The sequence below is a fragment of the Protomyctophum parallelum genome (assembly GCF_964188405.1).
Source record: "Protomyctophum parallelum genome assembly, chromosome: 14".
Classification (NCBI taxonomy): Eukaryota; Metazoa; Chordata; class Actinopteri; order Myctophiformes; family Myctophidae; genus Protomyctophum; species Protomyctophum parallelum.
In genome coordinates, this window is record NC_139709.1 from 8,576,358 (window position 1) to 8,590,325 (window position 13,968).

The 13,968-nt window shown below is 38.6% G+C and overlaps 1 protein-coding gene across 1 annotated transcript; it reads right to left on the bottom strand.

Moving 5' to 3' along the window:
• Nucleotides 1-138: 138 nt before the first annotated feature.
• On the bottom strand, nt 139-6,154 carry LOC310870298 (charged multivesicular body protein 5; the record flags this gene model as incomplete). Its single annotated transcript, XM_083781464.1, has 8 exons — nt 139-230; nt 1,001-1,116; nt 1,798-1,906; nt 2,733-2,804; nt 3,594-3,687; nt 4,103-4,149; nt 5,005-5,109; nt 6,086-6,154. The coding sequence occupies 8 exons, from the start codon at nt 6,152-6,154 to the stop codon at nt 180-182; spliced, it is 663 nt and encodes a 220-aa protein (XP_083637590.1). The 3' UTR covers nt 139-179.
• Nucleotides 6,155-13,968: the final 7,814 nt, after the last annotated feature.

The following is a 13,968-nucleotide window of genomic DNA, read 5'->3' on the forward strand; positions in this document are numbered from 1 at the left end:
CACATGCTAGCATGGTAGTAGTAACAACAACAGACAACCCAACGCCAAGACAACTTCCATACAGTAGTGTTCTCAGGTCAAACTGTGTTTTTGTTTTTGTTTTTTTGCATGTATAAATGTTACTGTACATATAAAAGTGTTTCCAGTTGAAGTGCAGCTGTTCCCTCCAGTCTTCAGTTCTATGTGGCTGGTATCTGTGGCAGGCCAAACTCATCCACCAAAACACCATCCTGGAACCAAAACAAAGCATGTTAGCAACATCATCCATACACGTACGGTCACTTACAGTGAGACAACACATATCAACACGTGCTCACCCCAAAGGTATCACCTTTGGCTAAGCGGCAGTAGTTGACTGGGAGGATATGGCACACTTATATTCACACTGTACATATATTGATTTATTTGATGTATTACAGGCAAGATGTAATATGAACAGGAAGGACTGTAATGTCAAAAAACTAAAACAAAATATCATTCATTCATTCACTCACTCACCCATTCACACATTGACGGCAGAGGAAACCATGCAAGGCACCAACAGATTAATCAGGAGCAGAGCAGTTAGGCGTTACGGGTCTTACTCAAGGACACTTCAACACTAATCGAGGGTTGAGCCGGGATCAAACAGGGAATTCTCCGTTTCTCAAGTGAGCAAAAATGTGCTCCAAATATTCTTGATATTCTCAAGGGACATCTTTGGGGGAGAATGTGATGCCTCAGGCATAATGCAGACCATGTAGACTCAACATAAAAAATGGCACGAAAACACTCAAAACAAGTTTAAAAAAACACTAAGCCCTGTTCAAGTTGCATACCGATAGGCAGAGTATATCGGTAATGATAATTCTCTCTGCGTTAACATAACATGGTACGAGAAAGGGCACTTTCTGCATCAGCATCGGATGTCCAAAAGCACCTGACCAAGAGGCCAAATACCAGCTGGTGAACTCTTTTTTTCTCCCCCCAGCCCTGATGTCATCTCCACTGAGGTTGTCACCTTGTTTGTGCTGCTGTCGCTGGGGATTCCCTCGGGAATAGAAGGGGCGGTGGCAGCATCGTCCAGGTAGGAGCTGTCATCATCCAGCAGCAACTCATCTCCCAGGGCGTCCAGCTCTGAAAACGCAAGCATACACCCTTCATTGTCTATTCCCAGGAACATTCTTAATGGCAAGGTCCTGGGTTTGATATCAGGGGCGTCATTTGGGGAATCAGGGGATCCCTAGTGTTCACATTTAACCTTAAATTAATTTATTTTATGCATATTGTAGTTTTTTGCAGATTTTGCAGATTAATCACAATCGATGCCCGTCCATCACTTTATGGCCTTTGAAACCCATTTTGGGCGGGAACCCCTTTTGGTGTTAGCATTATGTTATGCTTTAGCTATTGAAAAATAGCAGATCTACAAGCTCATAGAGCTTGTAGATCTGTTATTTTTGAAAAATCTAAGAACGACTGACATAGAAACATAGCTTTTTCAGAAAACTGTCAGGATGTAGAAGACATTTTTAGAATCTGATCTCAGGTCAAAATGGGTTATGGCGTATTACTGGAACATGCTGCAGTCCCAGTACTATACTGTAGTAGGGTAACGCAGCTTCACAGCTGGACAGCCGTCCTGGGGGCTTGACCTGGACAGACAGACATACAGTACCTGCTTCCAGATCCTCCTCATCGATCTCTGGCGTCCCATAGCTGGACAGACAGACAGACAGACAGACATACAGTACCTGCTTCCAGATCCTCCTCATCTATCTCTGGCGTCCCATAGCTGGACAGACAGACATACAGTACCTGCTTCCAGATCCTCCTCATCGATCTCTGGCGTCCCATAGCTGCGGCTCAGAGCTTCTTGTACTTCGCCAGCGTCCTCCATCATGTCCTCCAGCTGGTCCTGGAGATCCTGGAAACAAAAAGATTCAGCTTCATTCAGCCTTGTCTTCATTAAAACCCATTTTGGTGTTTTAAGCATTATGTTATACTTTTAGCTATTGGAAAATAGCAGATCTACAATCTCATAGCGCGGCACTGAGTGCCACGCTACGAGCTTGTAGGTCTGCTATTTATTTATTTTTAATCGTGAAAATGTGGCCCAAATGTTTGAATATATTCTTTCAGAGCGAACATGATTAACTCAAATCTTTGCTTCTGGGGGGTTCCCTGGAACAACATATCTTCAGATGGGGCTCGGCGGTCAATTACATATATTTTTGGGGGTCCTTGACATAGAAATATGGGTTTTTCAGAAAACTGTCAAGATTTAGAAGGCATTTGTATGATCATTGAGTAATTATTCTACAGTAACAAACGTGAAAGTCAAGTGTGTTTTTTTTCTTTTTTTAAGAAAAAGAGACCACACTTTAGTCGTTACATTCTTCTATCCTACTCTAATACTACTATAAAATAGAGAAATCTCTGTCCACTCATTAGTGGGTTGACCGATGCATATTAAACCTCGCATGGGCAACTATTATAAACAATTTTGCCATGGTTTATTGCCATGGTCTATCTGGAATCTGTAGTTGCAGTCCCAAGACAGGTATGGATTCGTTATTGTATTAAAAACATAATAAAAAAAAGCCTCACACTCTGTTTTCTTTGTTAGAGATCAAATTATCAATGAAGATTGTTACAAAAAAAAAACATTGAATTGTTCCTAACATGGGCCTTATTGTACAGTGTATGTGCTGTGTTAACGGTCACTGCTGAAATGACAGCAACACTGATACCTCGATCTGGTCCAGTTTGACGTCCTTGTATGCTCTTTTCATTTCCTTTGCTCCAATCTTCATGGCCTCCACCTAAGAACAGAAGAGACATGTGAGATCATAGGCTTACATTAGATATATTTCATTATTGGTAAGTTAACAGGAATGCATCTTCCTTTCTAGCTTCCCAGAAGAATTAAAAGGCAGCATGGCCTTGTCTGGCTCCAACCCTGAATCGCTAGCCACGCCCATTAAAAAGAACATGTTCTGGCGATTCACTGAAACAAAATGAACATTCAAGCTGAGTGTCAGGCTAAGCATGACCTGTCTCTTCACATATAAAAGGTTTATACTGCACTCCAGACTGGATCTACTTCAACAAACTCCCATAGAAATACAACAATGTGCAAACACAGCAGCAAGATTTGTGAACTGTTGCGACAAAAGAAGGTTAGCCAATGGAATACAAGCACCCTAGGGACTACTATCTGTACCGAGTAGACCTCTAGATAGACCTACTGTTCATGTAAACAGAGCTGCTACCTTTAAACACATCTTAAATCTGAGTTTTTTTTTGCATACCATTTAAATAGACTTGAGAGAAAATGCTGCTATTTGTCGCAAAGTGACTGCGAAACATTGCTGCTATTTGTTTCAAAAAAGCCCTTTACCAGTGTATAACATGTATATTACGATGCAATGTGACATAGCTCTGTTTACAAAATGCTCCAACTGTATACTTTCCCCATTTTTAACTGTATTTTATTATATTTCGACACCTGCGTTGGCAATGTATTTGGCAATGTAATATGTTGTCTCGTGCCAATAAAGCACCTTTGAATGAAATGAAATGAAATGAAATGAAATGAAATGGCCTCTCACGGTTGTTTTGGTGTCCTTTAGTGACTGGATGGTGTAGTTGGCCTGCTCCATGTTAAAAGACTGCTGAGCCAGTTGATCCCTTTGACCTTCATACCTAAAACAAAATAGCGGGAATTTAAACAGCTTGTTGAGGAGGTAATAATTATGGTAAATGGTGAATTTATAGAGCGCTTTTATCCAAAGCGCTGTACATAGATTGTGCATTACATTCACCCATTCACACACAGATGGACGGAGGAAACCATGCAAGGCACCAACCTGCACATCGGCAGCAATTAGTTCAGCATCTTGCTCAAGGACACTTGGACACTAACTCTGGGGGAACCCGGGTTCAAACCGGGAACCTCATGGTTTCCATCCTGGCTGCTCTACTGGCTCACTCTACCGCTGAGCCACTGCCGAGTATAATTGTAATCTATCTATGGTACTTAACTGTATCGATCACATCTACCGGTAAACGTTAAAATATTGGGACATTTATGGAGTAACTTGGACAACGCAGGACTCACATTCGCTTTTGCTTCAGGACCCTCATTGCCTTCTGTTTCACCATGTTCTACAATATGAAAACAGAAGATTCAATTACATTTCTGATCGCTGAAATAATAATAATAAAACTTTATTTGTATAGCACCTTTCATGACATGAAATGCAGCTCAAAGTGCTTTGCAGAACAATGGAGAATAAAAGAAAAGCAAGGCAACGACATTAAAAAACAAGCAGTAATGCAGTACAGTGAGGACATGAAAAATAAAAAATACAAAAAAAAAATATTAAAAAATAATAATAATACAAGATCAATTAAAGGCAATGTTGTAGAAGTGGGTCTTGAGCTGAGCTTTAAAAATGTCTACAGAGGCTGCCTGACGAAGGTACAGTGGGAGCTTGTTCCATGCCGACGGCCCGTAGAAGCAAAAAGCTGCTTCCCCCGTTCCCCGTATTTTTTAGTTGCCATTTTTTTGGGCAAAGCGAGCAGGCCGGCAGTGGAAGACCTTAGGGGGCGGTTTGGGACATATTTAGGCAGGCAGTCATGTAGGTAGGAAGGTGCGAGACCATTGAGAGTATGAAGACATACATTATTAGGTTAAAGCAGGGGTTCTCAACGTTTTTGGCTGGGGACCGCCGGAAATGCTTCGGCCATGTCTCGCGACCCCCGCCCCGCCCCCTCTCCATTCCCAATACAAATTGACCGCTACAATAATAATATATTATACATAGGCCTATACTAAAACCAGATATAATCAAGGAAAGTTTATGCATGTGTACAATGTAAACTCTCAATTTCCATTTTCCAGCCATTCAGTTGCAAAAAAAAATATTTATTAATTTTTTTAATCATCTGGGGACCCCTCCACAATAACATTAGTGAGGACCAATTATATGAAGATAGGTTAGCGACGTAGCGTCATACCTTCGAAGGACCATCTCTCATCTTTTTCATTTGATCTTTGTACTTGACAAGTTCTGAATCAATTCTGGCAATCTTCTTGTCAATAGACTCTGCCCTGGCATCAACCTATGAGAGAAACACAAGGCATATATGCCTGTTAAACTCATAGTTTAACTCATATATGTATGTGATGATTTCATCTTTTTTTTTTTTAAATTTGCATAGAAGTGTATAATCTGTATGTCTTTAGTTTAAATGTTCTGATGAATTGAAAATGGAGTAGTAGTAGTGTTATCTACCATAAAAACATATACAGTAGTTATGACAATATGACAGGTTTAGGTTATTGGGAGGTAGGCCTACATTGGGCTTATGGTGAGGTGGTTATATATGATGATAGATTATTTCCTGTTTTTTTTTATATAGGATTGTATTTGTATACGTCTCTAAATGTTCTGATGAATTGAAAATGGTGGACCAGCTGTTGTAAACAAGTGTAATGCTTTAACATGTTTTTTTTGATTGATTGAAATATTTATTAACAGTTTGTAGAATTTACAGTACATTTTAAGCACAAACTCAATACAAAGACTGTTAACTGTGAGTGGACGACCCAATTAAGCATTACACTTGTTTACAACAGGGTCCACATTGTTCAATTCATCAAAACATTTAGAGACATACAAACATTTAGAGACATACAAATAGACATTTCTATATATTTCTATACATGGTGTATTGACTTGTGTTTTCGTCTGAAATGTACCCATTCTGCATACTGTGAAATTTCAATTTCAATTAACCAATCAATCAATAACTCAATCAATGAATCAAAAGGTTTAGGGTAAAGGAAATGGGTTGAAATGGTTTAAATATTTAAACGGGGAAAAACATTAAATTAGTGCTGCAATGTGTTTAATGTTTAAGATAAGACAAACGTCTGGTCTGGATCTGTCTGTATATTATAAGTGACGCTAATGTACCACTGCCTTAATTGTCTTTCTGCACAAAATTAAAATAAATAAATCAGAAGGAACTTCAATAATCAATAATAAAAACGTAATTTAACAATGGGTTTGCATCAACCGATCCATATACTTACACCGCCAATGCAATCCGATAGGTTTGGAGGAGGCGCTTTCGGCGTCCCCCGTCCAAATAATCTATTCATTTTTATTTTTTTTAAACGTTGTAGTTGTTTTGATACAAAAATTAAAACGCACCAAAAGCAATTGCAAAGGGCTTTAAAAATACACCCGGAAGCAGGGTGATAGAAAAATAACCCTATTGGCTGGCAGCGCCGTGGCACAAGTGCATCTGACCAATGGTGTTTTAGACGCCCTCTTGTGGCGAAGACGAAGGACTGCAGCCAGCCAACCATGAGGCTTTTGTCCCGTTATTATGCCAGCTGTGGTTTTCATATCAAGGCCCGTTATGTTTTTCTATCATTTGAGCCACGGACCACCATTCAATGAGATTTAGCCTCTCACAGACCCAAAACTTTGAATATTTTGTTGTCGTTGGATAATACTTTTAAAACAGGCAAACATTTATCAAAATAACAATTATTCTACATTCTTTAATTGTGTAGACTTAATTCTTGTAAATTGAGTAATGAAACCAAATGGGCCATTTGGTTTCATTTTACGGTGGTTCTCAAATGTTTTATTTGCAAGGAACCCCCTTAACTCTGAGAGTGTTCCAATGGAACCAAATGGACCCCTACGGGTCTGTTTGGTTCCATTGGTAACACTTTACAATAACGACCTGTTATAAAGCATTTATAAACATTTATAAGCAGTTTGTAGATGAGTAATAATCATGAACAGACTGTTTGTATGTGAATAGTTTACTACTTACTAATACCTTACTAATAACGTATACATGATGTTTAAACATAGTTATAAATGTTTAGGTAAACATTTACGGATGTGAACAATGATTGTTCATAATTATTACTCATCTACAAACATCTATACATGTTTATAAATGCTTTATAACAGGTCGTTATTGTAAAGTGTTACCGTTCCATTTGAACACTCTCAGAGTTACAGACCTGTCATTCAGGGTAAAAGTACTCACATTGATTTACTTAAATAAAAGGATCAATCCTACAATGTAGAGTAAATACTCAAGTGAAAGAAAGTCTTTTTTTTTTAAAGAAGAAACAAAAGGATTGGTATCAAAATATACCTAAAATACCAAAAGTATAGAAAGTACTCATATGCAGAAAGTCCCTATATTCACAAGTTTCCAAATATAAAATATATATTTGAAAAAACATACACAACAAACTGAAAGAAAATAGCAGCTCTATAAGCTCTCAATGCATCACAACATCGCGTCACATTGTGACCAATTCATACATTAGGTTATAACAAATGCACCACAAAACAATAACAGTTATAGAACTATATATATTTGTATTTTAGAAGCAGTGTTTGCAAACCGGCTTTACATTAATGTAGACAATGCTTCCATTACAAGCATTGTGAGTGTTTGAGCAATATCAACTTGTCAGCAACGTTTGGCCTGCAGTGAGGTCCGCATGCATATCTTGTTCAGGCCAAGAGATCTGAGTTATTATTATTATGGTGGGTGTTATTTATCAGTGGGGAGGCAGTGGCTCAGAGGTAGAGTGACCGGATAGCAACCGCAAGGTTCCCAGTTCGAACCCGGAGCTCCCCCAGAGTTAGTGTCGAAGTGTCCTTGAGCAAGACTCTGAACCCCTAATTGCTCCCGATGTGCAGGTTAGCTGCCTTGCATGGTTTCCTCCGGCATCTGTGTGTGTGAATGGGTGAATGTAAGGCACAATCTCTGTAAAGCGCCTTGGATAAAGGAGCTATATAAAGGCACCATTTACCATTTATCAGTGCACCGTAACGTGAGACAGACTGGCAGCCACCAGTCCCCACATGCCAAAAAACCTTGTTAATAATTAGGCCTGTGAGATGTGTTTGTTGTTGCATAATTCTTCCAGAGCAGTCTTCCATGAGGCAAACAAGGACGAGACAAGCTCCCACAAGGCCAGGCATATTGTCACTATGTGAAATCAGTGGTGGAAAGAGTAGCCTACTGGTACTCAAAGTTTTTACTTTAAGTAAAAGTATCAATATTTACAATATAGAATCACTCCGTTACAAGTAAAAATGTATTCAAACTGTACACTCTCATTGTGCAGAATGTCCCATTTCAAGTTTTTTTAAATGTATACAATTCTTTTCAAAATAGCAGATCTTGTGACGCATTGTGAGCTAGTAGATCGGCTATTTTTTAAATTGCCAAAATGTATAGGGCTGAAGTTGATAATGTATGTTTTGTAATAATAATTAAAATCTACAAAGTAAAGTTTTCAAATAGTTGTACTGGAGTAAAAGTACAATATTTGACTCTGAAATGTAGTGGACGTAGAAGTAAAAATACTGGAAATTGGAAATGCTTTATACTTTACACCACTGTATAAAATAAAGTGGTGGAAGTGGAGGAAGTATTTTTTACAACGTAGAAATACTCATAATATAATATATTATAATAGAATAGAATGGAATAGAATAGAATAGAATAGAATAGAATAGAATAGAATAGAATATATAATTATAAGTATTTATAGTAGGCTTACTAAAGTATTGGTGTCAAAATGTACAAAATTGCACGCTGCGTTCATGATTTGAGGCTTTTTGTTCAAAATGGGCCAATCCTGCAAACTTTGAAAGCCAATGTTAGCCAATTAAGGCTAATAAGGGTTAAAGTCTATTTGTGATAACAATCTAAATCTGTGAAGTAACTATAGCAACTAAAAATGTCAAATAATTGTAGTGGAGAAAATATCAGTATAAAGTATAAAATATCAAAGGATGGAAAATACTCATAAACTCGTAAAGTAAAACATTGTACAGTACGTGAGTAGTACAATACTACTAAAATAAATAAATGAATGCATTAATAAGAAGTCTTCCGTTGCGAGTTCTGCGTTGCCATGGTGAAAAGCAGCCATGAGCCGTCTCCCAGAGGAAGGATGGAGGGTTTGTTGTGTCAGAAGGTTTGCATGGATGACTGTAACGGACCTGGCTCCCATCATCATCATGCCTTTATCCTATAGTCTACACACTGTATAGTCTATACACTATATTACACAATATACTGTATAATGTCCCATTGTCAAACATTTATGTTTTTATAACGTTAACAAGACAAAACAAATGCAAAATATTATAGGCCTATACAGTTATGTTTGCACTTGTCAAAGCTCCGTCCTTGGACATTACTTTCTGTCACCTTCTCAAAATAATGGCCTATATGTCATTTTTCAGAAAACAGGAAAAAAACTGAATTAAAATAAACAATATGATATTTCTTAATCATTTCCCCCAAAACTATAGGTTTATTGTAGGATAGTAGGAAGGGTGGGGGGGAAGGGGATAGTGAAGGGAGGGTAGCCCTGTGCACAAAAAGAAAAAAATCACACCCGTGTGAAGTGAGTGTTACAACTCTGTGTGGGAGGCCCCAGGGGGTCCCCGGAACCTCCAGACCCACAGGAGCCCAGGTTTCCCGGCCCGGTTCCAGCAAGCCGCCCCGCGTCCGAACCAACCAAATGCTATTTTCGTGCTCGGACACAGCCATGCAGAGACACACAAAGATCCGTATAGCACCACTCAAAAAGGGGGGGGGAATAAGTGATGGGACGTGTAGGTGGGTGATTGTGCATGTATACGTGCACATGTTCTGCACACCTGCAGGCAATACTATCCTATTGCAAAATGGGTTGCTCTTGCTGTATAAAAGGAATACATATTCAAAGGAATTCTTCGAAAATAGCAGGACTACAAACTCACAATGTGAACTTATAGATATGCTATATTTTCGAAAACTCATAAAATAGGGCTTAAGTGGTTAATGATCAATAACTATAATCCAATAACACCTTTGCTACATTAAATGTTGATGCTAATACTTTTGTACTTTTTTACTTGTAACAAAGTGTTTTCACACTGTGGTGTTCATCCACCACTAGCTGGACCCAGCAACAACGTCTGTGATTAGTTTCATTTCAAGCAAACGGCAAATGAAAGCTCACTATGACATGGACACTGTGTGACAATCACTGCCTCCCGTTCACCTTGAATCCTTTCACTGCTGCATGCTTCACCATGGAAACGCTAACTTTGCATCCTACTGAACAACAGATTGCAATCAGTGTGATGAGTTTGACACGGTTTCTGTGCAAAGCATAGCTATAGGTATCCTTGATATGAACATGTTTGAACATGTTTTTATTTCCAGGGAGAAAATTACTGTCAGATTGCTGTTTGCACAGCAATCTGACAGTAATTTTCTCCCTGGAAATAAAAACGCCTGGGTTTCCAAGGCTATAGTAAGTGTATGCCTGGAAACATTTGTAAATACAAGACTGAATCAAACTGTGGCAGACACATGCAGTCCAACAATGTACAATGTCTTTCATACTGTACACATGTGTACAATGTCTTACTGTCTTTACATGAAGAAATCTATGTTTATCATTCCACCAAGGTATACATCATTTTATTGTCCACGTGAACAACGTTTTGAGTCTTTTGACATTGAAAGATCACAGATACAGGAAAGTTGCAACATGATTACCTATATACAGCATGTTGACAGATTGTACACAGTAAAATCCCCATTGTTAATTTAACTCTGAGAGTGTAAGGGCCCATTTGGGTCCACATTAAACATGACACAATGCTCAATTTTCTTGTTGTTTAAAATTACACAATGGGCTATAGCGCACTGCGCACTGTAGTCTTTTAAAAGGAGTATATATTGGAGGAGCAGCAAAGAAACAAAACAGGATTCTATTGTGATAACTTAAACATCACAAGTACAACTGTTTTATATCTCTCCCTCTACGAGTCCTCAAGCCTGCCATGATACTCCCAAAAAGACAAAATACTACTACTATTCACATCACTGTTAAGCATGTATATTGTAGGTGTAGACTTGTATTAATATAAGTAGGCCTACATGCAGATGAAAGATAAAAACTCACTGTACGTCACACAAAGAAATATTGTGCCATAGAGGAGAATTATCACAGACAAAATAGAAAATAGAAACATTCTGCTATAATATTCATATCAGGTGGATACACTACAGTAATATCCGGGTGTATCCCATTTTATTTACAAAGTGTAGCCTATACTGTAAAAAGCCTTTCAAATTCAGAGTTGAACTAGATAAAGTGCCCCTCGGGGCACAGGTCTCCACCAGGGCAAGTCGGGTGTGTGTGTGCAAAATTTGGCATCGACCGGGTTAACGGTGCCGGAGAGTTGCTGGTAACAGACGGACGGACGGACGGACGGACGAACGGACGAACTGACGGACGGACACACACACACACACGGACGGAGTGCAAAACATACTCTCTCCCCATGCCTCCGGCCTGGTGGAGACAATCAATAGTCTGGATCTGACTGTGTAGCATATCATTTATACTCAAATGCTCTCATTTTACACTTTGGAATGAAATAACACAAAAGTGCTTTTCATCTGTCACCTTCTGTCACAGGCAGAGTAAATTACTGCAGGACACAAAAACAACCATATCAATATGATACACTGCAAACAGGGAACAACACCACAGCATACACATGTTGGAGTAGCCTATAATTATATTCAGCGATCGTTATTATTTACATTATTTACATAATTACAAGGAATTCGGTGACTAAAGTTACCCTGGCCAGAACACATCCTTCCACTTAATAATACTGTACTGTAATACTCATACAGTACAGTAGTAGCTAGTATACTACAATATTACTGCATTTGGAAGAAGAAGAAGAAGAAGAAGAAGAAGAAGAAGAATACGAATAAGAAGAAGAACAAAGTCGCACTGAAGTCCAAGAGAATTAATATCGGCAGTCGACACAGGACGGTTCCTTCCAGTTGTCACACATACTGTGCAGTAGCATACTGTATCTCTGTTGTAGATCAAGGAAGCTGAGAGAATTGCCAGGAGAATTGCAAGGTTCTTTTATCTTTCTATTTCAAAAATAAATCATGCACCTTATCTACAGTATATTGTATATACCTGTTACTATTCTAACTGCCATTCCATTGCCATTTCTTGTAACCATGCACCTTAAAAATATGTTATTTAAATATTTATGTATATATATATATTCTTTTAAATATTTAAACTGTAACTGATGGGAGCTTATGAAGAAAAATAATGTATTTTCTTTACCCCTGTAAATCTGTGATTTGACAATAAAGTTGAAGTTGAAGATATGCATGTTTTGATTTGAATTCAGTAAACACCTGACAACAACAGATGTTATGCTACATCTAGCACAGCTCCATGTACTAGAATGAAAAACCAGAGCTGTTTAAGTTACAGTTTATCAAAACAGGTCGCAGGTCTTTGAGACTTTGGGCTGGCACTGTATCAATTTCCACAAGAGAGTAAAAAAAACTCTGTAAGTAACAATCTGAACTTCAGTATTATTACTTTTAACTGTCTTAATTGTGCACTCTCCAAGTCCTAAAGAACATTGGAATGAGCTGGCAGGAAGCAGAAGCCTAGGCCCAGACGAGAGCTTGTAGGTCTGCTATTATTTCAAAAATCGTGAAAATGTAGTGCAAATCTTTGAATATATATGAATATATATTGAGAGAACGTTTTTAACTCAAATCTTTGCTTCTGGGGGGTGCCTGGAACTACATATTTTCAGATGGGGGTCGGCGGCCAATTACATATAATCTTGGTGGTCCTTGACATGAAAATGACTGACATAGAAACATGGGTTTTTCAGAAAACTGCCTGTTTAGAAGGCATTTGAAGAATCAAACTCAGGTCAAAATGGGTTAAGTAAGTATAAGTAAGTGTGCTGAAGTATATACAGCAAATGGTCCCTGAGTGGTTATGGATAATCTTGTACATTGTGTTTTGCCCAAGTGAAGTTGCATTTTTTTCTTTCTTATTTAAGATAATTTTGTCAGAGTTTCACAAGAGCCAATTAAGCACTTAACTATCATTTACAGTACATACAGAAGGCCACATTGGAACAAACACACATGACTACACAACTCACAAAAATGCTATTCGCTAAACCTACCCCGAATGTTGGCAGTGATCATGTTGAATCGATTTGTTTGTGTGTGTGAGAGAACATTTAAATATATTAACAAAAACACAAAGGACCTTTTTTTTGCTAAAGGTTATTATAACTTGAATATATAGCTACATAATTGTTATTTTTGATCTCTCTTCAGGCAGTAGATGAATGCTATACAATAGAGTATTTTGTATTGATCCCTGTGGGGAAACGACTTCTCTGCGTTTGACCCACAGGGGCAAACGCACACCGCTGAAGTTGCCCTCGCTTAGAGGCCAACAGTATAAGACTGTGGTTGTACTGGTCAGCTCCCAGGTTTTAATGTGTGTGTGTGTGTGTGTGTGTGTGTGTGTGTGTGTGTGTGTGTGTGTGTGTGTGTGTGTGTGTGTGTGTGTGTGTGTGTGTGTGTGTGTGTGTGTGTGTGTGTTCTATTTCTATGTGCAGGGCGTTGCTGAAAATGAGCACTTGTGCTCAGCTACTACCCTTGAAACATACTATGTTTTACACATCTTATAAAATGTGATCCAAGTACTGTAAGTATAGCTGTTTGTGGGAGATTAGTCTCTCTCATGAGTGAAATGTAATTGGGATGGATTTCCCAGGAGAGTTTGTCTTAAGGTTGTGTCACCACTGACACTATACTAACCTCTCACTGACACTAGACTACCACTAGACTAACCTCCCACTGACCCAAAAATAAAAATAAAAACCAACAGTTTACCTTTATCCTAAGTGTTTTGGGAATCTCTAATGGGAAGAGAAACAATACCCTGGCAGCCTCATCTCACTATAGCCTGTCTCAGATCTCAGTGGTGATTTGAGTCAAACCCAGGTCGTTGGAGTCCTCAGCGCCCTGGTAGCGGACGGTGGACATTTCCACCGCTAG